Here is a 21,902-nt window from a genome sequence, read left to right as displayed (position 1 = left end):
TATGTACCCAGGGATGGGAGAGTCCTTCCTCCTGCTTCCCCTCTTCCCCACAGAGTCATCCTGGTGAGTGGGGAGATGGAAGTACCCCACTCTAGATACCTGCCCTACCAAAGCTGGTCTTTGCCTGGTTCTTTGCTACACAAATGTAGTGTTAGCGGAGAAAGGGCTGCTTTGTGCATGCACACGTGTGTGTGCACCCATCCACAGTGATTTCTCTCCCCATTCATGACATTTTTATTTTCATTCACGACAAATTGCCAGCAAGACTTTTCCCATTGATGCATCCCTAATATAAAGCAAATAACAAACAATATTGTAGGCATTAAAGACTAAATTCACAGTGCTCAAACAGGGATTTAATACCAAAACACAGATCAGGAGAGGACAACAGTTGCCCTGCAAGGCAGCTATATGTGCATTTTGGCTAGAGAACAATGTCCATGAGGGAATTGCTGCTGACCCCAGAGGCTGTTTTGCAGGAAGAACATGCAGCAGATCTCTGCCAGAGAGCAAGGAGATGTTTTGCAAAGAAGCTCATGGGTTTCCTCTTCTTTTTGCTGATTTCCAGACGCAAAGCCTCCCACATCTGGGCAGGAGCAAGTCAATCCTCTCCCTCCAGTGGCAGGAAATTCACTGTCAGGCTGGTTCAGCACCAAAAGCCAGCTCTAGCAGGGGGGGTTGGCTCCATCATGGTGAAGGCAGGTGCTTTGTGGGCTTCCTCCTTGTCCCCTGGGGAATGAGATCAGGGGCACCTCAAGACCATGGAACTGCAGCCCAGAGGGTTTGCAGAAGCGTCATCTCTGGAGCTCCTTGCCCAGGGCAGCCCACCAGGAATGAAAGGGACAAAGCAAAGAGCTCTGCTGAGGCAGATCATGCCCACTGAAAGGTAAACTGAGGCATGGTTAACTGATGTCTCCCTCTGTGAGGAACCTGCATCTGCCAGGATCAAAGATTGCTCTCAGTGGATGAAGGAGCAGGCAGGAAGAGAGGCCCAGCCAGGAGCTAGTCCTGGGAGGCTGTGGTGTTTTTGTCATGTCTGATGATGTAGGAGAGGGAACCAGTGGCCTGCTTTGTCTTTGGGTAGTAGAGGACAATCAACCAGATGAATATGAATATTCCTGCAGGGAAAGGAAGACAAACACTCAGCAGCAGCAGGACACAGTAGAAAACATCTTGCCAGGATGCTAATGACACTTTCCTTCTGCTTCCAGGGGATTCTCTCAGCTCACTCCTGCCCCTCCCCTTCCTTCACATGAACCATTTGGCTGGGACATGCCCTGAGTGGATAATGTCCCTAGTCCTCTGCTAAGGAATGGCTTTATTGGAGGAAAACCAGTACAGGTCAAGTGGGTGTAATTGGGAGCCATAAGCAGCTCCCAATTACAGGTTGGGACCTGCTGCTTGATGTACCCTGCCAAAATAAAGGGCATGACAGTGCTGGGAAGACACTGGTGCCTTGGGATCCCTGGTCAACACACAGCCAGGCTGGCTCCTGCCTCCTCCATCTTCCCCACCCAAGCCCAGGGAGCCCAGCTCCGAGTGAGTGCTGACCTTGGAGAGAGTTGAGGATGGTGAAGAGGTAGAGCACAGGTGTGGAGGAGATGCCATAGGTGAGGAATGCCAGGGCCCAAGTGGCTCCCAGCAGGCAGAAGAGCCCTGCTGCCACCAGAGCCACCTTCCAAGGCTTATGGTACCCCTGCACTGCCCCAGTGCCCTGCAAGCTGCAGCTCTTCTGGGTCACCACCCCGAAGACAGCCATGTTGAAGAGGAAGATGAGGCCAAAGTAGCCACAGTTGGTGATGTAGTGGACCAGAAGATGTTTGGAAGTGATCCAGCACCTGAAAAGAGACAATTGTGGTGCCTCCAGCAGCCCTGCAAGCCTGAACAGCACCCATGGGAGCCATCCCCTGGGGGGATTTTCCAAGGCCGGGGTGAAGCAGGGGGACAGGGGTGCATATCTGCACCAGTTGCTCAGCTGGGAGGGAGCCTGGACAAGTTCCAGGTGGACCTTGGACATCCCTCCATGACCTGGAGGGCAGCAGGCCCTGAGGAGGCTCAGCATGAGAGGTGGGGGTGGCTGATGTGTTGCAATCACAATTAAGGAAGCAGAAGCATGGTGCAAAGCCAAACCAGATGGGTGCAATCCCTGACCGCTGCACTCCTGGCAGGACTGAGCTACCCCTCCCTGTGCCAAAGGGCCACCTGAGCCCTGTGGACAGTGGCACACGCACAGGTGGGCTATGACCTGCTGGTCTGTGGTCTGGATGCTGTATTCTCCATAGGTGCCAATAACTCCTGCCACTCCCACCACGAGAACAGGGAAGCCTGGAAGAAGTGAGACACAATCACAGAATTGTTTAGGCTGGAAAAGACCTCTAATGTCATCAAGTCCAGCCACTAACTCAGCACTGCCACATTCACCACTAAACCATGTCCCCATGTGCCACATCCACACATCTCTGAACACTTCCAGGGATGGTATCTCCACCACTGCCCAGGGCACCCTGTTCCAGTATCTAACCACCCTCTGAGTGAAGAAATTTTCCCCAATATCCAATCCAAACCTCCCACTGCCCCTCTCACTCCCGCTCTCGTCCAGGCTGGTGGTGCTCACCCCAGCCAAGCAGGCTCAGCTTTGCCAGGTACCGGGGGATGTAGATGCCGAGGACCTTGACAAAGAGCAGGTAGAGCTGACAGCCCTCCAGCGCCGTCCAGGTGAAGCAGCAGAGCAGGCAGTAGTGGGTGACCCCCCCCAGGACCCTACAGGTCATTGGGTGGGTCCTGCCTGAGAGACCAGTGTTGAGCAGGAAGGCCAGGTTGAGGAGGAACAGGCTGCCCACGAGGTTCACGTGCAGCCCCAGGTTGATGCGGACGGTCTCCTCAAACCTGAACCTGTACCTGAGTGTCCCCACAGGGACCAGGAGGGGCAGGGGTCACAGGTGAGCAGGGCTGTGCTGTGCCACAGCAGGTCTGTGCAGAGGCACTGCCATTGCCTCGTCTCTGCCAGCCTGACAAGCCCCATGGAGCTGCTGGCACACCCCACCTTATGAAGATGCAGAAGGCCATGGTGAAGATGGAGAAAGCCATGGCTACCGCACAGCCAGCGGTGGCAACAGCCATCAAAGCTTTTGCTGTGGAGCCATCCAGAGCTGGGTTCTGCCAAACATGCCGAAGTTGGGTTAGACAGGCCCTGGACCAGCCTAGAAAACCTGACTGCAGATACCAGAGCCTTGGGGCTGATAACCCCAGAGGGCTGCTGCAGAGACCCCACACCAGCCCCCAGAAGATCTTCAGGAGAAGCAGGGCAGTGGTGGCTCAGAGGAGATGCTCTGAGGTGGGGTGAGGTGCAGATGAAGTGGACCACCATGAGCACCCTCCTGGGGGTCTCCACAAGGATATGGGATCTCAAGCCTTGCTGTGCCAGAGCCTGCACAAGGCTGGGGCCTTCTCCAGCCTGTCCTGCTCTGCTGACCTTCTGCTGCCCTCCTGAGCTGGGGTTGGGCTTGGTTTTGGGTCCTTGGCTTGCCTGAGAACAGCTATAATTGTCCCTGTGGGGCTACTCATGACACCCAAGGGGCCACAAAAGTGGGCAAGCAGCATGGCCAGGGCACAAGCAGGAGCTGCAGGAAGGGGGATCATCACCAGAAGGAGAGTGAAGAAGGTGAGATGGTCACAGGAGCAGACTGTCCTCTTGTCCCCGGGCTGTGTGACACATCCACTGCTGCCCCAGCCCCCTGCCCGCCCTGCAACAGGCACGGGGGAAGGGCTGTGAGTGCTGGTACAGCCCCTGTGCCCAGCCCCACACCTGCCCCGACCAGGCCGTACCTTTGCTGGGATCCCAGAAGACGCACTGTGGGGTGACACCCTGCGGTGGGGGACAGCAGCATCAGCCAGTGCCACGGAGAGGGGCACTGGAGAGGAGACAGAGGGCAGGCAGGGCTGACTTACCTGGGGCAGCTCCCCGTGGGCAAAAGTGAGCTGCACAGGGTCCTGCAGCCCCGAGATGCTGCTCTCCCCCACTGTGATGCCCACCACGGTGTTGTCCAAGACCTGCGCTGTCTGGTTGACTTCCTGTGGAGGGGAAATGCTGGGAGAGCTGAGCTGGAGGGTACCGAGTGCTGGTGGCAGCATGAGGGATGCTGGCAGTGCCAGCCTGTACCTTGAACATGCCAAGCTGCTGGATATTGAGGACTGTCACCACCACACGCACTGTTTGGCTACTCAGGGACCGGAATATCTCCCTGGGGAGGTGGATTTTACCTGTCTTCCCTTTGTCTGTGGTGTTCAGCCTGCTGGGGCCCTGCAGCAGAGAAGAGTGAGAGGTTGTTGCTGCCAGGTCACATTTCTGTTCAGAACTCACCAATCTTGCTCCAGGCACAAATTCTGCCCTGCCCAAGTGGGTTTGCTCAGCAACATCAGCAGGAGCCCTGAGGGCAGAAGGGAAGAACCTCATCCCCAGCACCCAGCATCTATGGGGGCAGAGCTGGGGGTGGGACCTAGCAGATTCTCTACCTTCCATCACCCACATATGGTCCCCTGGGACATCCAGAGGTGAGGAGGAAGAGCACAGCAGGGCACACCAAGCCCTGGGGCAGGAGCTGAAGGATGCTTGGAAGGTGGGGGGCCTTCCAACAAGGGAGAGGGAGGGGCACATCTCACCGCTGTGGGGGAGAAGGTGATGAGGACATCACGGGTGACAGCCCTGCTGACATTCAGGAGCAGCGTCTTGAGCCCCGCCAGCCCCGACTGCAGCAGCCTGTGGGACAAGGGGGCTGTGGGACAGACGGACATGGGGACTGAGCCCACAAACCCTGTCATGGCCACCCCTGCCGCTACCTGAACCAGCGCTCCCTCAGGCAGGCACAGGCGCGGCTCTCAGAGCGCCACAGCTCCGGGCAGTGCTGGGACAAGCGGAGGATGCGGATGCTGGTGCCTGGGCTCTGCTGCTCCGCCATCGTCTTGCAGCACTCACGGTGCTCATCACCCCGATCCAGGTCTGAGGAGGGTGGGAGCAGCTGACCACCGGGCACCACAGCACTGGGAGGGCACTGGGAGCAAGGGTAGGAATGGGAGGGGACCACTCACTGGAACAGCTGTCCTTTCCTCTGGCGACATCTGGAAGAGGAGTACACGGAGAAAGGGGGGAAACACCAAAATCTAGGGTCAGCCCTCCCTCTATCCAGAGGGAAAGGGGAAGAGAAGGCAGGAGAGTCTGGCAGGTTTTAAAGGAACAGTCCTGCAGTTATGTGGGTTTCAAAAACACCTGGACAGTGATCGGAGCTGGTGAGGGCAAAGCCACTGTCCAGCCTGCCAGAGGGGCTCACAAGGGAGACCCCAGCTTTTAAAAGAGCCCGCAGCAACAAAGCCCCCAACTCTGCTCATCTCTGCACATCCCAGTGGGGATTCTCCCCTCTGGCCTGTCCACGTTTCAGGATGAAATCCCCACATGGTCTTTTGGTGAGCACCTTCCCATGGCAAAACCTTCCCACAAAGCCCATGCACCCCCTGTGCTAAGGATGCCAGTCCCCCTTCACCTGCCACTCACCAGGCAGCAGCAGGAGCAGCAGGACAGTGCCCAGGAACAAGTTCATGCCTCTTTGTGGGGTCTCCATCCCACCACACTCTGCTCCCCTTGTCCCAGCAGCTCTGCTCCTCCCCAGGCTCCCCCAGGGCTTGTGGCCACTTCCGAGGCAAGAGCAGTTCCTCATTTCCCTTCTGGGAACCCCTCACGCCTTCCTGTGGGCTGGCAAGTGACCTCCTGTCCCAGCTCACAGCAGCGGCAGCAACCACCGGAGCCGCGGTGTCTCCCCTGTGGCTCCGTCCCATGACTGATTCAGGGCTCTTTGCTTTCCCTTTCTTCCCACAGTCCTGCCAAGGGGTTGATGGCCCTAACCAGCCCAGCTGGAGCATCCACATCCTCAACTGGGCATCACCACAAGCCGCCAGGGTGAAACATCCCCTTCCTGGCAAGGTGCCCCTGCCCCAGTGGGTGCTGGAAGCTGTGTGGAGGGGGATGATCCGCAGCCAGCTGGAAGGGGAATGGTGGGATGGGAAATGTGGTGCTGTGTTTGCAAGAGGCACAGCCAGGACAGCCAGATTCTGCCTGGCCCCACAGCCACTGAGGGGATGATTCCCATCCTTTGATGTCTCCCTCTTTGGATCCCTGTCCTCCACTAGCCTGCCTTTCTGCTGGGTAGCGACAGTCCCCAGAGACTTCCCAAGCCATGGCATCTCCCTCCACACCCCCAGCCCCAACGGCACCAGGCAGCCAGTGCTCTGCCAGGAGCACCATTATCAGTCCCAGCTCAGCAGGATCCTATAGGGTGAAAGGCTGGGCCCTGCCCCAGGAATGGGATAACCCAGATGAGAGATGGATCCCATTGGAGAGCCCACCAACACACCGAGCAGAGACCCCAGAGAGCCACACTCCGAGAGGAACAACTTTAATGGGTACAAGTCTGGTGTGTAGGCATGCTCACTGAACTCCTACATCACCCAAAAATAGACATTCAACAAAATAACAAAAATAGATTATTTCAGCTGCCTGAGGGTGTGGCGGGGGCAGAGTCATTCTGTCTTCCCTGGGGAAGGACCCTCATGGTAACCACCAACAATGGCTGAAAACTGGGCCTTTCCCACCCATCATCCCTGGCCTCAGGATGTGAGAAGGGACATCCAAAGGCACTGGGGACCCTGTCCCTGCCCCTTCCACTTATTACAGCCCCCACTGCCCAAGTAAGCATCCCTCCCTCCCTCCCTCCTGCCCCAAGGGTGCCAAGCCAGTCAGGATGGAGTGGGTGGGAAAATTGGGGAGGGGGCCAGCAGAGGTGGGGGTGGCCAGCCTCTCTGTGGGTCCCTGGGCTCCTCGTGGCGCTGCGGGGCAAGTGCAGTAGCAAAGCAGATGGTGTGGTCCTTGTGGCCGTCCTTGGCATGGCAGCTCTGGCACGGCACAGCCACCACAGGGCTCAGCTGCTGCTGGGCTGCAACTTGGCACTGTCAGAGCTGCTCTGAGAGTCAGGAGCCTTCCTCGCCTGCAGCACCATGGTCCAGTACCAGAGGAAGATGAGGAAACCTGGAAGAGGGGAGAGGAAGTGTGGGTGGGGGCACAAACAGCAGTTGAGAGCAAGACACCCAGCCTGCCAGAGCTCTTCTTGCACACCATCACCACCCCACCAACACCCCGTGAAAATACTGGTGCCCTTTAGAGGAGCCCAGAATTACAGGCTCACCTTGGAGGGAGTTGATGATGGTGAAGATGTAGAGGGAGACAAGGCAGAACACACCAGAGGTGAAGGAGAAGAAGATCAGTGCCCAGGGGATGCCCAGCAGGATGCTCAGCCCGAAGAGGGCCAGGACATGCTTGAGCTTGTGACCTTTTTTGTTCTGCCGGAGGATCTCCCGTACCATGGCCCCCAGCATGACCGAGTTAAAGAGGAACACCAGGCTGAAGAAACCCAGGTTCACGATGTTATGGATCAGGGGGTTTGTGATCCAGCATCTGGAGGGAGGAGAAAGGGCAGAGGGTTTCACAGTGTCCTCCCACAGGGTCATGAGGAGGGGCTGGGAGAAGCACAGAAATGTGGTGCCAGCCCAGCACCCAGGGAGGGGGGATTCCCCTGCCACAAGACCCCAGAAACGCTGCAGGCCACAGTGAAGGTTTAGCCAGCTGACTTTACCTACGACCAGAGAGCAGGTAACCCACCCCCCATGACTTACATGGTGGCGTTGGTGGATCTGCCATCAATGGATTCATAGATGGGAATGGAGAAGGGGCCATAGTTCGTCCAGCTAGCCAGGAAGATTATCATCACACAGGAGAAGGGGACTCCTGGGTGGAAAGAGCAGAGTGAAGTGGCTGCCCTACTCCCTGGCCTTTGGACCTTCTGGAAGGACTTTTTGCTCCTTTCTTCCTGCATAGAGCACAAGCTCCCACAGGGAAACAAACTCCCACAAGCTCCCACCTCCCTCCCGCAGGGAAACCAAGGATGGAACACACAACAAGGGCACCTGGCATAAGCCCCAGCCTGGGAGGGATCTGTGCTGTGCTGACCCCAGCTGGGGACTTCCCTGGGATGTGGAATTTTAGGCCATAAAAGACCATAAGATCTTCCATCCGTGAGCTCCAGCCCAGAGCACAGCAGAGAAGCATGGGTGCTTCCTGCATCCAGCCCATCTCTCTGGGTTGTCCTGAATGTTTCTTTCAGAAAAAAAGGATCCTATTACTATTTAAAGACCCCACGTGGTGACTGTCACAGGTCTCCATTGCTGGGTGATCCCCCAGGACGACCCACCCTTGCTTTGGCACCAGCCACTGTTCTCAGCCTTCAAGTCTCCTTCTCCACCAAGGCTCTTGACAGACAGCTGCTCCCCCACAGTTATGTCTCCATCCCCATCCAGGCATCGTATCCAGCGGGAAAATCCTCCCTGAGGAATGCTCCTCCACCCCGTGGTGCCCTCAGGGTGTCTCTGCCTCCCCCATGCTCACCCCAGCCAGCCAGGAAGAGCTTGAGGAGGAAGTGGTCATGGTAGGCGTTGAAGACTTCGATCACAAGCCGGTAGAGGTTGTAGCCCTCAATGCCCATCCAGGTGAGGCAGCTCAGGAGTGAAAAGTGCAGAAACGCCCCCCCGACTCTGCAGATGATCTCACTGCTGCTGGCAGCCAAGTGCTCAGAGATGAGGAAGGTGACATCCAGGAGGAAGATGGCAAACAGCAGGTTCATGTGGATGTGCATGCTCGTGATCTGGTCTCGCTGTTTGCTTCTGGAGAATCAAAGGGAGCAGAACTCACCACCCTGCCTGGCCAGCACCTGCTGCCCACAGCCCTGCAGGGGGCAACTTGCCCCAGCAGAAGAGCGAGGACTCTCTTTGGTAGTGCCAGGGACTGAGAGACCAAGCCCAGAGGTGGGACCACCCATCCCACGTGCAAATCCAGCCCCCTGCAGCTGACCCTGCATTGAAGATGCTCAGAGGGCTGAAGCACTTTTCCTATGGAGACAGGCTGAGTGACCTGGGGTTGTGCAGCCTGGAGAAGGCTCCAGGGAGACCTTAAAGCACCTTCCAGTGCCTAAGAGAGATGGAAAGGGACTTTGGACAAGGCATGTTGAGTGACAGAACAAGGGGGAATGGCTTCAAACTGAGGGCAGGTTTAGGTTAGATGTTCAGAAACCCTTCCCCATGAGGGTGGTGAGGCCCTGGAACAGGTTGCCAAGAGAAGTTGTGGATGCCCCATCCCTAGAATTGTTCAAGGCCAGGTTGGGTGAAGTTCTGAGCAAACTGGTGTAGTGGAAGGTGTCCCTGCCCATGGAAGGGGGGCTGGAAATTAATGATCTTTCAGTCCCTTCCAACCCCAACCATTCTATATTTTTATGATTCTATGATTTCAGGTCTGAATCATCCACTTAGGATGAGTGAATTGACTCAGGAAAAGACACTCATGTTCTCTTCCAAGTCCTTGAAAAGATCTTTGCAGACTTCTGCTTGCTGCATTCATAACAACCAAGGAGATTTTCCAAAATCATTGAGAAGAGCTGGTGTTTCTGAGCACCCTGCAGGAGACCTGACCAAGAGGGTGAATCCTGGACAGGAGAACTCTGCTTTCTTCAAACAAAGCTCCTTCATGATGCTTCTATCCAGGCCTCCAACTGCTTGGAGAGCTTTTGCCCACCCAGGTGTTCATGGCCAGGGGCAGGACACAGACAGGGAGTGTGGGGTGAACCACCAGACTGTACCTGAAGTAGAGGAAGAAAATGGTGCAAATGGATGCCAAAGCTGAGATCAGGCAGCCAGCGTAGGTTATGATACTCAGGTAATTCCTGTGCACAGAGGTGATGTCTGGAGAGGATACCTGAGGAAGAGGAGGAATGAGTGCTGGTGAGGAAGAGCACCACTGGGAATTCTGTGAGGGATCTGAGGGAAGGTGCTACCCACCATGAGCACAGCAAAGTAGGTGAGGTGGTTGCACCTGCACTCTGTCTGGCTGCTCCCTGTCACAGTTGTACACCCATAGCTGTCCCAGCTCCCAGAACTGGCTGTGCAAGAGAAAGGGAAAGAGTCTGGTGAGCAGCAGGAACATGGGCTGAAGGATCTTCAGGGCAAGGTGTCCATGGAAAGAGGGGGAACAAGAGTGGAGTGTCCCACCTTGTCCCAGGCCAAGCACCCACACTCAAACAGCCCCCTCAGCACAAGAACCCATCCCTAGGGAAAGGGAAAGCTCTTGGGTTAGCTATGGAGGGAAAAAACTGGCATCAGCCCTGTGGGAATGACTTATGGAGACAGAGGAAAGGAGGTGCAGAGTAACCTTCACCCTGCTGGAGGGGCTGTGGTACCTCGGAAAAAGGGCCTGGCCTTGCACCTAAGGGCAGGGGCACTCACCAGAGGCGTCCTCCTGCCAGAAGACGCACAGTGGGGTTACGTTCCTCTGCAATGACAAAAACACAGGCCCTGGTCAGGATGCAGCTGTGGGTTTGTTGCCTGCCCAGCACTTCTGATAGGGGACAATACAGGGCAGGAGACAAGATGGGCTCAGGAGGCAAACTCTGACTTGGATAAACCAGACTCCCCCTATGATGGGAGTGAGCTCCAGGCAGAGGCCACTCTGTTAACAACTGATGGAGCAGATACCTCCTTCCTGATCCTCTCTTCCAAACAAAGGGTTTAGCTTTGATCAGGCACCTGACAGAGCCATGAATGAGCCAAGGGCCTGATAACATGGAGTGTACCCCATCCCTGCTGACTGCTGGATGTGACACATCTGCCATGAGGCATCTCCTGGAGAGGGGAAGGCAATGCCACCACCAGTGGAGCCATGATTGTGATACAGCTCCAGAAGACACAGCAGACCCTGCACAGGTAGGCCATGGGCATGGACCTGCTGGATTGTGACTACACCCTAAGCTGGCAGGGCCTGAGTCCCCCATTCCTGGTGGGACCAGGTTCTGTGAGGCTGTTTCCCCACCTACCGGCAGCTGGTCATGGAAGAAAGTGAGGACCACTGGGTCAGAGAGGTTGGCCACCACTGTGTCCACCAGGGAGATGCTGACTACCTTGTCACCCAGGACATGACTGCTGTTTTCATCCTGTTGGAGAAGAGAAGGCAGTGGCAGTGTGGGAAGGGAGAGCTGCCACGTGTGGAGCAGAGGAGTGTGCCATGAAGGTCCCATGACTTTACCTGTCGAGCTTTTAGCTCATCTTTGAAGCATCTTCTCCCAGTGAGCACCAGCACCCTGGTCTGGTGGCATCCCTGCAGCCCAGTACCAGGGGACACCCCACCATGCTGTTCACGTGGGCATTACCTGGAACATGGTCTGCCTGTTGATGTCCATGAGCAGCACCCTGTGCTCCAACACCTCCTCCCTCTCCTTCACCATCATGAACAGGCTGCTTGGCAGGTCCACGGTGAATCCCTGGACCTCTCCACTCTCCTGCAAAGAAAGACTCATCAGGGAAGAGGTTGAGGGAGAGCATGATGGGACAAGAGCACCAGGGCAGACTTTCCAGAACCCACCTCTCTCTGGGAAACAAAGGTCAGGTGCTGAGGAGCCCGACTGGGCTGGACCCTCAGGACAGTCGCGTGCACAGTGGCCTCCCCAAAGGTCTGGTTCTGCCCTTTAAGCTCCACCTTGGCCAGCATCTCCTCCAGCTCCCCAAGTTTGCTGTTGGGGAAGGGGCAGGGTGAGCTGGATGCAATGGGCATGCATTGGCAGCAGAGGAATGGGGCGAGCTGGGAACTCACCGCCGGAGCCTCTGCTGCTCCGTGGCTCCCGCGGCGGGCGCCAGGGGCTGGGCAATGAGGTTGTCTAAGTTAGCGAGCTGCTCCTCCACATCCTGCTTCCAGATGGGTGTGCTCTCTAGAGAGGCTGGTGGAAAGGAAATGCCGTGAAATGCATGGGCAGGATTTGCTTCCTCGTGCCCCAAATTAGCTGGCAGGGCCCTGGTGGGAGCAGAAAGCAGAGGGCTTCAAGGTGACCCCAAGCCAGGCAAGCTGATAGTGACCCCAACCCACAGGGCTGTCCTGCCACCCAGAGTTCAGCTCCCACTGAGGCCATGGGGACCTCATGGTGGAGAATGAACCCTGAGAAACCACTGCAAAGAGCTCAGTTTTCCAGGATTTTAGGCAGCATTTTGAAAATCTCCACTGTTATGGATGCTGGGTACCAGGACTGTCTTTGGGCTGCTTCAAGAAAAGCTATCAATCACCCTTCATCTATCTTCATATCACCAGGCTAAACCATACACTGGGAAACAACCAGTGCTCTGACGATGCCTAGGGAACAGGCTGGGGATAAAACAACCCTTTAATTTCCTTCAAATAACATTAAATTGCATTTACCAGGGAAGCGGTATTCATCATTAGCAGCCAGGGAGGTGTTCTTCCCGCCCTTTATGAAATAGGACACATTGAAGATGTAGGCTTTGGTTCTTTCAGTCTCCTGACTCTCCTGTCCCTGGGGGATGCTGCTGGATGGGTCCCCACCCAGGAGGATGCTCTGCTTCCCGTACACCAGCTGCAGGGTCCTGTTGGACTCAAACCAGTAGATGCAGAAGCGGTACCTGCCCAAGGTGGGGGGCAGGCTGTACTTGTAGTAAAAGCTTCTCCTGTTTGGCAAAAAGGGCCTTTTTATTATCAGTGCCTGGGCCGTGTTCTCGATGAACATGGTGTTGGGGCTGTGCTTGTAGATGACAGAGCTCTCCTGGGTCTGGTTTCGGTCACCGCAGAAGCGGAAATCCTCTTCCCTGCGGCCATTGGCTCCCACCCCTGCGTTGTACGAGCACAGAGACAGCGGGTCAGCTGGAGGGACAGCCAGCCCCAGCAAACACAGCCCTGCAGCAGCTGTCACACGTGGCATGCCAGCCTCTCCACCCCAGTTATCCCAACCCTGTCCTACAGGCTGTGTGACACCAGCCACGTCCCCAGTGTCACAGCCACACTGCCAGGATCTGCCAGGGCCCCTCGGGCAACAGCCCCTCCTGTCCTTCAAGGGCACCCTCTCGAATGTGCCACCACCCACATCAGCAGACACTGAAAGAGGACCTCTCCATTCCCAGAAGGGATGGATGGAGACCATCTCCTTTCCCTGGAAAGGACACATTCTGCCCAAGAGACCCACCAGAGGTACATCATCCTACGAGATGTTTTACTTCTGTGGAAGCCTTGGTTGCACACATCTCATGGTGCCCCCCAGCAATGTTTTGGGGCTGCCAGTTACTCCCAGCAGCTCAAACCCAGCTCACCATCCCAAGGCAGGACAGTCTACCTTGGAGAGGGGAGAGAAGGAGCAGGAAGAGGACCTTCATCCTGGGCAGCTCTCTACTTTGTCTTGGCCTTCAAGGAGACGGCAGAGCCTGAAAGGGTACAAAGGGAAGGGGCCACATGAGTATTTGAGTATCCCCCATGCCATGAGGGCAGGGATGTAGAGCAAAGGCTGTGCAGGTGGGACACCAGCCAGTGTCACAGCCAGCTCCCTGCTGCCTCTGCCTCCAGGAGGAGCCAGGACCACCGGGCATCCAAGCTGGCTGTGGACTGCAAGCATGGCAGAGGCTGGAAGCCCCTGAGCTCTTAGCATGGAGAGGCTGCCCCACCACTCCAGCACAGGCTCCAACCACCAAAGAATTCACACAGGAGGCGTCCCCTCTTCTGCTCTCTGCTCCACATATCAGTTAATGCCCAGACTTGTTATCATAAACTCTAGGAACAAAACCACAGTTTCCTCATTCACCAGCCATAAATTATTTTCTTGGATGCCTTCAGCTCCTGCAGACTAGCTGAGGAGCTGGGCACATTGCAAACCACTCCATCATTTCAGCCTGCAGGAACAGGCTCTCCCAGGCACATCCTGGCAACGCCAGCACAGCAACCACGGCTGCCCAAATCTGCTGCTCACAACCAGCTGGGCCACATCCTGCACAGCCCCTTTGCCCATCCCTTCATCTGGGACTCTGCACCATCACCCTTTTCTTTGTCTTTGCATGAGGACAAGGCTTCTGTGACCTAAACTCAGGCCAGCACTGAGCACACCCAAGTGTTGCCACACCCCTGTGCTCACCCAGCCACAGCCTTCACACACACAGCCCTTCTCGTTGTGCTTTCTGCCTGCCCCAGGCCACAAACTGCATCTCCAGCTCTGCTGGAATGCACCGAGTGTCACCTCCTCCTCACCCCGCTGTCACTTCAACCATGGGACACACCCTGCCGAGATCTGGCAACCAGCAGAAGCCCCCCCAGCGTGGGACAGCGTTGGTGGGGGCTGCTGGAGCAGCTGGCCCAGCCCAACACTTGTCAATGCCCAAAGTGAAGCCAGCACCGTTTGCCAGTGCTGCACCCCACTCCTGCACTGCTCTCAAACATCCCCTCAAAACCCACAAGAGGTCGAGTCCTCTTTTGTTTGCTGTGAGTAGGCGCTGGGGCATCAACCAGCACCACCTAAAAAAGACTTATGAACTCTCCCAGATGCACAAGGGTCATCAGATGCTTAAAAACTCATTAGCATATTTCTTCCACCAGCACAGGCTTTGTCTGGAAGTTTCTCTAGCCAGCCCAGATCCTGCACAGGTGTACAGCCCACTCCCCCATCCTTCCCTGTCTGTTTCTTGCAGCAACTCATCGTCAGAAGATGGGGGCTTGGGGTTGTTAATTAACCTGCTGCCGTGGCTGTAGCTAAGTGACACTAACGAGGTCCCCCAGCGTGGTAGGGCACAGGCGTGATGTGGCAGGAGTAAACACATTTGGAGTAGGCTGGCGTCCCAGTGCCTTGCCACACACTTAGGAATAACGCATGTATATCCAAAAACCATGGACCTGGGGTGGCAAAACGCTGTTGGTGGTGGGAAACACCGGGATCACTTAAAAGGAATGGAGCTCCACGTGAATGCCAGCCATGTTGAGGCAGCACAGAGCTGGCACACCAATAAAGCATCGCCTCTGGATGGGGAATGCTGAATCCTAATGAGGATTCAGCCCACCCCATTCTGCTGGCATCCTTAAGGTTTTATTGGGATGCTTGGAAGAGAGGATCAGCCCCTTTCAGCCGTTACTCAACTGGGACCAGAAATCCCTGTGGGAAAGAGGGTGGGGGAGCCGGTATTTCCCCTCCGAGCCCTGTATGGTCCCACTCGCCCTGACTCCGATTGCCGTTTCCTGAGTCAAACAATAGCGAGAGAAAATCCCCTGAAAATGGTTTAGCAGTGAGAAACCTCGGCCTCCATCCACGCTGGCAATAAGCATAGCAAAGGTAGCCGGATGTGCTGAGTTCTCGTCAGGGCTGAATCCTGCCTCGTCACCTTCCCGTACCCGGATGGCAGTGGGGAAAAATTCCTGGCTTGGCCTCAAAATCAACCAGATTATGTTCAAAGAGGTGGCAGACCCTCTGCCAGGGCTGCACAGCTTGGAGCAGGCTCCCTTACCAGCAGAGAGGGAGGCTTATTCCCAGGCACCAGTTCTTATCCTCCCATCACCATTAACATACTAGTCTCGGAAAGAAAAGCCAAAGCATTGTATTGAGGTCTCTAAACCTTAGGTGAATGGGAGGGAAAAAAAGACTAAAAACCCCAACAAACAAAAAGCCCTGTGTTTACTACCACCTTACTGCTTTCTGGGTGACTTGGCAGCAGGTATTTAAGATTTTGGAGGTGGCACGTGGCTTTTGGATATGACGTTTTTCCCAAGGAGAAGGGAAGATGCTCCGATGACTCAAACAAACACCGGAAACAGGGAGATCCAGGGGCTTTTATCTGTTTTCCTTCCAGGTCCGTTAGGAAAGTGACGCCGTGTTCCTCGAGATGTTAATGAGTCTGAAGCTCATCACCGCCGTGGGTTACTCAGGCAGGGACTCAGCGACACGATGAGGAAACTGTGGCACGGAGAGGCAAGCCAGGACGGGCTCCAAAAATACAAAACGGCTTTGCACAGCCAGCTCCTCATCGTCGGGACAATGTGCCCTGGGTCTGGAGCTGTCCAAGGATGTGAGGACCCCACTGGGGTCCCCCTGCAAAGGGATGCCCCAGTGTCAGTATCTGAGTGCTTCACAAAGTGCCCTTGTCCTTGGCCAGTGGTGTGTGTCCGCAGGGGCCAGCCAGGCGTTATTCATGGCATTGGCATGTGATTCCCGGCACCGGTGGGCGGCCGGGGCTGACCGGGCGCGTTTGCTGATGCCCAGGGAGCCGAGGGGCAGCTGCTGTGCCAGCAGCCCGGCGGTGCCAAGCTGCACCACGGGGTGCTTCAGCTTTTCCCGGGCCACAGCACTGCACAGAGCACCCAGCGCCTTCGAGATGAGCCTTGCCAACAGGATGAAACCAGATCTGCCAGTGATTCCCAGGGGAGCGGCACGGCTCCCTGCCAGATCTGTTCTTTGCCAGCCACTGGCAGCCGGCCCTTCCCACAAAGGCGTGGGGAGAACCAAGGGGAGGCTGGCACAGGCCCGTGCCTGGGGCTCCTGGGACCCAGCATTTACTCAGAGCTAGGCCTTGACATTCAAAACTTTTTTTAAATTTTCCATTTCCTAAAAAACACCACAAACAGAAACATCACAGTGAACTAGCCCAGCACTTCCTCCAGTGCCAGGGCAACACGACACCTGGCTCAGTGGCACGCAAAGACTTGTGGCTTCAGCAGCAGCCACACACACTCTGCAAAGGACCAGGTACACCTACACTGGACTGAAGCTGATGTGACACAGTAACAAAGTAGTGCAAGAACATCTCTGGCCACAGCAGGTACAGACAGTGGTCCCTGCCATGCACTCCCACCACACAGTCTTCTTGGAGAGCAACCTCATTTCTCCTCCCGCACATTCCCCTTCCAAACCACTCCCTTGGGTTTCAAATTACTTCCAAAACACCCTGTCCCCCTCCACATGAGCAAGGTCCTCATCGCCTGCCTGTGCGGCAGGCGCCAGGGAAGGGAGGTGCAGAGCAGTGCAAAGTAGCTCAGGGCCACCCCAAATCAGGCTCCGGGGTATTTGGCACAGAAAGCGAGGTGCTGGAGCCTAGTGAAGGCAAAGTCTGCAGCCCCCCAGGAGCCAGGTAAGAGACTGGGGGCCCTCCCGGATTCTTGCCGAGCCTCAGCTGTCGGGTGAGCTGATGGGAAAGGAGTTGGTGAGTCCAAGCTCTCCTGAAAAGCAGGCGCCGGCAGGCTGTGCCCAGCTGGTCCCGTGCAGACATTGGCACGCTGGGAGCGACCCAGCCTGCTGTCTGTAAAACACAGCTCTGAGCCTGCACCCACGGGTGCCACCGTAAGGTGCAGGGATGGCCAATCCCAGGGATCCCCGTTCAGGCAACACACAGTTGCTTGCAAACCTGTTACTCTGCGAATAGCAGCCCCCAGGCCGCAGGATTAAGAGCTGGACTGCAACCAAGTATGCAGCATTTTCAGTCCTTGGCTTAATTCATATGGGAGCTGCGAGCCCAGCAAGTGACACGGCAAACCCCACTGTGGCTGCGGTCCCAGGCTCAAAGGATTTGCCCCCACCCCCATCTCTGAAACACTCCTGGCTCCCCGCTGGTGGAGTTTGAACGGGGTGGGGGGTGTTGGGGGTGTTACTGCAGCCCTCAGACCATGAAATGAGATTTGGCTGCCTTCCCTCCACAACAGCCATTCGGACTTGCTGCCAGGAGGTTATTCCAGGAGACTTCATTTCAATTCTCCAGCTGGTCTCGCTGAGTTTTGCTGGTCTCTCTGGAGGGGCAGCACAGACAGTGGGTAGGGACCACCCCAAGCATCCTGCATCCCAAATCCCGCAGTGACATGCCAGGACCGGCAGCAGCAAACTGGGATGTTGCAAAAGGAATCCCCCCAAAAGGCATTTTAGGGAAGGGAGATCACCCTGTCGAGACATGCCGACGATCCCACGGGATGCTGCACCCTCCGCCGGGAGGGAGGAGAGGAAGGAATGGGGTGTGCTGGTGGTTCCCATAAAGCGGGAAGCAATTGTCACACACGGCCGGAGCTTCGTGGAGCTCAGCTCTGCCGCTGAGCAGAACAGCCGGTCCCGGGCAGCTCAGGGGGCTTTGTGGCTCCAGGGCTCAGGAATCCAGCCTGACTCCGGGGCAGGCGAGCGCGAGTCCCGTGGAGCAGGGATGAAGGTTGGTTTCACAGACAACTGGCACCGTGGCCACGAGCAGAGCCCCCGGGCCCTGCCCACCCACCGCTGAGCCCCCGCACCCACCGGAGCGGGGTGCCGCTCAGACCCTCCCACTGAGACCCCTCCGCTCCATCCATCCAGGCTGCTCCCTGCCCGAGCAAGCAGGGACGCTGCCGGTGCCGCCGTCCGCGCAGAGCCCCAGTGCCCCCAGCCCCGCTGGGCTGCTCCAGCCCCGGCTGACGCCCACCCTATCCACTCCCCCCCTCCCGGAGCGCCACAGCATCCCCTCGGCTCCCGGGTGCCCGGTTACCGCGGGCTCTGGGACCCCCACGGCGGACACCGCGCTCCCACCCCCGATCCTCCCTCGTCCCCGGCTCACCCGCTCCCCGTTGCTCCCATACCTGCACTCGGGGCGGGCTCGGCCCGGCACCGCCCGGCACCGCCCGGCACCGCCCGGCACGGCCCGGCTGGACTGGCCCGGCTCGGCACGGTTGGGCTCAGCGCACTCCGCCCGTCTCAGCCCGGCTCGCTGAGCGCGGTGCCCCGGGAGCCGCGCCCCGCCCCGGGCGGTGACTCAGCGGGGCGGTACCGGGACTGTTGGCCCGCACCGACCCCTCCGAGACCCCCGCGATCTCTGCGGGAGCCGCGGACCCACCGCCGTCGGTTCACAGCACCTGCCCGGTTCTGTTCCTCTCGGCACGGCTCAGCACCTCGCAGCCCGGCTCGGCTCAGAGCGGGATCCGGGACCTGCGGCCCCACCCCGTCCCCCCAGCGAGACCCTCCGAGATCGCTTCGGGGGCTGCGGGGCCACTGCCCTCGGTCACGGCACCTGCCCGGTTCGGCTCGGCCCGGCGCAGCCTGCGGGCACCGGGCTGGGAACACCGGGCTGGGAACACCGGGCTGGGAACACCGGGCTGGGAACACCGTCCCCCCTCCCGGCCGGCACCGTCCCCCCGATGGGCCGGGGGACCTCGGCTGGGGACAGCCAGGCGTGCCGTGTCCCGTCGCCCTTCAGCTGCGGGCTGGCGGGCGTCCAGCGGCGGGCCGGGGCCGGAGGAGCCAGGAGCCAGGAGGCTGCACGCCTGACTGCCAACGGGATTAAAAAATAACAATTAATGGGAAAGCAGCCGGGACGGAGTGTCCCCGTGACCCCTGCCCCGCTCCCCGCAGGGTGCGAGGGAGGAAAGGAGCCGGGCAAGGAGCCCAGATCTCAGGAGAGGGATACACAGCGCTCCCCTGGAGCAGGTGGGCTGGCATGTGGGGTGTAGAGCCTGGATGCGACCACAGGGTCCTCACCACCCACCCCGAGGCTGGAAGCGTCGAGGCAGCGCTGTTGGAGTGGGTAAAGCTGCTGCCAGGCAGCGCCTGCATCCAACCCTTTGTGTGTGCCCCTGGAAACAGCCGGGCTGGAGAAAGCCGAGACGCGGGGAGCGGAGGGAGCAGGGCGGGGGGGAGGGCTCCGGGAAGTGCCCTGGGTAAATAGTTGCTCTTGCAGATATTTTCAATGGCTTGAATAAGACTTTTCTTTCTGCAGGGGGAAGGGTGGAAACAACTTCCCGCTTCAGCAGGGAAGGTGATGGACCTTGATCCGCAAGGATTGTGCCACCACAGGTGCCATTGGCTGCTTTGGGATTCCCGGAGCAGAGGACATCCCGCACGTTTGCATCACCCCACTGCTTGGATTAATCTCCAGCTCCAAGCCCCCAGTTTCCCTGGCTGCCACGGGACAAGGCTCCCGTGGGAAGCAGCTCACATGGCCGGACCGTGGCTAAAGCGGCCGGACCGTGGCTAACAGAGCCGCCTTTGAAGTCCGGCCGTCCCCAGGCCCCGGGGAGCTGGGCCGGCTCTGAAACGCACGCTCACAGCAGCCAGAGCCGCGGGAGCATCGCGGCGATCCAAGCCTCCCACTGCGGGTCATCCCGACCGGCTCCTTCGGGAAGCGCCATAAATCCACCTCCCGGGAATAATGCTGCTAAACCTGGGATTAGGCTCTCCTGGAGAGGGGAATTAGGTGCAGACCCCTCGGACCAGCGAGGAAAGGACTTGCTGCTGTTGGTGGAACAAAGAGTCTTTTGTCCGCATTTGACGTTATCAAGGAGTTATTTTTAGGTCAACGCCTGCACTTGCTGGTGTTGTCGGGATTATCTGTAAATCGACAGACCTTCAAAGACACTGCCTGAGCACGAAGAGGGAGGAAATCCTTGTGTTGTCTCTTGCAAGGGACATTTGCCCTTGGGCTCGGCCTGATAAGGGTTTATTGCTCGAAGTGGGGAATTCCTATGAAAGCCCTACAACTTCTTAAGAGTCCTAAGAGCTCCTTTAAATCCATTAAAGCTCCTAAATATGCTTAAAGTTCCTGAAAGTACTAAAATATCCTGAAAGCCCTGAAAGCTCCTAAAGCCCTAAAATGTCCCGAAAACCCAACAACATCCTAAATGCCCTAAGACCCCCTAAAGCCCTAAAAGTTCCTGAATATCCTTGAAGTTCCTAAAAGCCCTAAAAACTGCTAAAAGCCCTAAGAGTTTCTAAACCCCTTCAAAGTTCCTAAAAGCCCCAAAACCCCTTCAATTTCCCGAAAGCCCTAAAAGCTCCAAAAGAAATTTAAGACTTCCAAAATCCTTTAAAAGCCCTAAATCTTCCTAAAAGCTCCTCAAGGCTCTGGTGCTGGCGGCGGGCAGGAGGGAACCGGCAGATCAGGGCGGCGTGTTGGGATGGGATGGGCAGACTCCGGCAGGAGAGGGCACGTCGCACCAGGCTGCTGCCAAAGAAGCGAGACAAGTGTGGGCAGGGGAGCCTCGGCGCCGTCTGCAGCTGAGGGCTGAGCCAGCCCCACTGCCCAGCACTGCCAGCCCCACTGCCCAGCTCTGCCAGCCCCACTGCCCAGCACTGCCAGCCCCACTCGCCAGCACTGCCAGATTGCCCAGACCCCCTCAAAGCCTCTTGGGTGCCCCCAGCAAAATGTCACCATAAACAGGGCTCAGCCCAGCTCTGGTGGACGGAGGAGGATGAGGATGAGGAAGCAGATGGGTGCTGGTGAGAGGGGATTTGTATTTCTCATCCAAATCTGGTGAGAAATGCCAGGACAGCCTTGGGAATCTCGGAGGGTGGTGATCCTAGGGAAATACCTCAGCTACTTTTGAGCGGCTGTGGGTGCTCGTGTTCTCCACTGCTGCCATTCCACTTCCCTCTGCCTTCCTCCTGGAAAAACAGCCGGTGGGGAGGTGGGTCCACCCCACCCCACGTCGGGATTTCTCCCTCAACGATAACAGCGACTCAACAGGTGCCAGGGTAGTAAAACCTGAACCCGTAGGCACAGCAACAAACCCGGATTATTTGTTTAGGCTCGGCTTTGCAAATAAACCCCCAGTGATGTCAGGGAAGTCTGGGGAAGAATTGGTTCCTGCGGGTACCTGCACAAGCACCATGTGAGGATGCTCCCATGGGATGCAGTAACCAGGCTCATCAGCCCCCCAGCAGACAAGTCCCAAAGGCAGATCCCAAAATGGAGCCAAGGTCTTCTCCAAACCTTCAATTTCCCAAATGGATTTAATATCTTTCCTGGCTGCTTGTTTCCCCAAAATCTGGAGCGTTTGCTGTAATTCCAGAGCTTTGCCCCTGAAGCCAAGGCTGGCTCTGAAGCCTGAGGGCACCGTGGTGCCATTAACCGTCCCCTCCTGGGGAGAAAAGAGTGGCACAACCCCTCCAGCAGCCTGGCCCTGGCCTCCTGCCAGGTAAGGTGCCCAGAATGGTAAATGGCACCATTTCTCCTTGAGGAGATTGTGGAGGGCCCCTCCTGCCCATGCTGCCAGGCACTGGATGGAGCTGGCC

At 57.3% G+C, this 21,902-nt stretch overlaps 2 protein-coding genes across 7 annotated transcripts; both read right to left on the bottom strand.

Annotated features, from left to right (window-relative positions):
• Positions 1–334: 334 nt before the first annotated feature.
• On the bottom strand, positions 335–6,310 carry ADGRG3 (adhesion G protein-coupled receptor G3). 5 transcript variants are annotated; one of them, XM_058845681.1, is made up of 13 exons: positions 5,546–6,310; positions 5,086–5,115; positions 4,837–4,996; positions 4,660–4,756; positions 4,160–4,300; positions 3,949–4,071; positions 3,826–3,865; positions 3,643–3,743; positions 3,044–3,156; positions 2,615–2,898; positions 2,232–2,325; positions 1,552–1,838; positions 335–1,118 (listed from the first exon to the last, which is right to left on the bottom strand). In XM_058845681.1, exons 1-13 carry the CDS (start codon positions 5,706–5,708, stop codon positions 1,003–1,005), a joined length of 1,749 nt encoding a protein of 582 aa, XP_058701664.1. In that variant the 5' UTR covers positions 5,709–6,310; the 3' UTR covers positions 335–1,002. The 5 variants fall into 5 exon arrangements, with proteins under 5 accessions (XP_058701664.1, XP_058701661.1, XP_058701662.1 ...); XM_058845678.1 differs by having other exon boundaries at positions 1,552–2,325; XM_058845679.1 differs by having other exon boundaries at positions 1,552–2,325; positions 2,615–2,892.
• A 117-nt stretch (positions 6,311–6,427) lies between these two features.
• On the bottom strand, positions 6,428–18,971 carry LOC131582457 (adhesion G-protein coupled receptor G1-like). 2 transcript variants are annotated; one of them, XM_058845684.1, is made up of 14 exons: positions 18,730–18,971; positions 13,254–13,341; positions 12,329–12,754; positions 11,732–11,855; positions 11,504–11,651; positions 11,292–11,420; positions 10,959–11,075; positions 10,372–10,417; positions 9,928–10,028; positions 9,729–9,844; positions 8,486–8,760; positions 7,717–7,828; positions 7,230–7,498; positions 6,428–7,072 (listed from the first exon to the last, which is right to left on the bottom strand). In XM_058845684.1, the coding sequence occupies exons 2-14, from the start codon at positions 13,291–13,293 to the stop codon at positions 6,966–6,968; spliced, it is 2,010 nt and encodes a 669-aa protein (XP_058701667.1). In that variant the 5' UTR covers positions 13,294–13,341; positions 18,730–18,971; the 3' UTR covers positions 6,428–6,965. The 2 variants fall into 2 exon arrangements, with proteins under 2 accessions (XP_058701667.1, XP_058701666.1); XM_058845683.1 differs by lacking the exon at positions 18,730–18,971 and adding an exon at positions 18,476–18,698.
• Between the last annotated feature and the right edge of the window lie 2,931 nt (positions 18,972–21,902).

The sequence above is a fragment of the Poecile atricapillus genome, chromosome 10 (genome assembly GCF_030490865.1).
Source record: "Poecile atricapillus isolate bPoeAtr1 chromosome 10, bPoeAtr1.hap1, whole genome shotgun sequence".
In the NCBI taxonomy this organism is placed as follows: Eukaryota; Metazoa; Chordata; class Aves; order Passeriformes; family Paridae; genus Poecile; species Poecile atricapillus.
Note: the sequence above shows the minus strand (reverse complement) of the source record. Positions and strands in the feature narration are given on the sequence as shown.

Bases quoted from the DNA above. Each gene is read 5' to 3' on its own strand.
- ADGRG3 (XM_058845678.1), bottom strand. From the start codon at position 5,708: ATGAGGAACTGCTCTTGCCTCGGAAGTGGCCACAAGCCCTGGGGGAGC. The intron at 3,744-3,825 runs GTACGGCCTGGT...TGCCTGTTGCAG, and splicing joins CTTCTGGGATCCCAGCAAAG to GGCGGGCAGGGGGCTGGGGC. The intron at 1,119-1,551 runs GTCAGCACTCAC...CTTTCCCTGCAG, and splicing joins CATCCTCAACTCTCTCCAAG to GAATATTCATATTCATCTGG.
- LOC131582457 (XM_058845684.1), bottom strand. From the start codon at position 13,293: ATGAAGGTCCTCTTCCTGCTCCTTCTCTCCCCTCTCCAAG. The intron at 11,856-12,328 runs GTAAATGCAATT...CCTTTCCACCAG, and splicing joins TGATGAATACCGCTTCCCTG to CCTCTCTAGAGAGCACACCC. The intron at 11,652-11,731 runs GTGAGTTCCCAG...CTTCCCCAACAG, and splicing joins GAGCAGCAGAGGCTCCGGCG to CAAACTTGGGGAGCTGGAGG.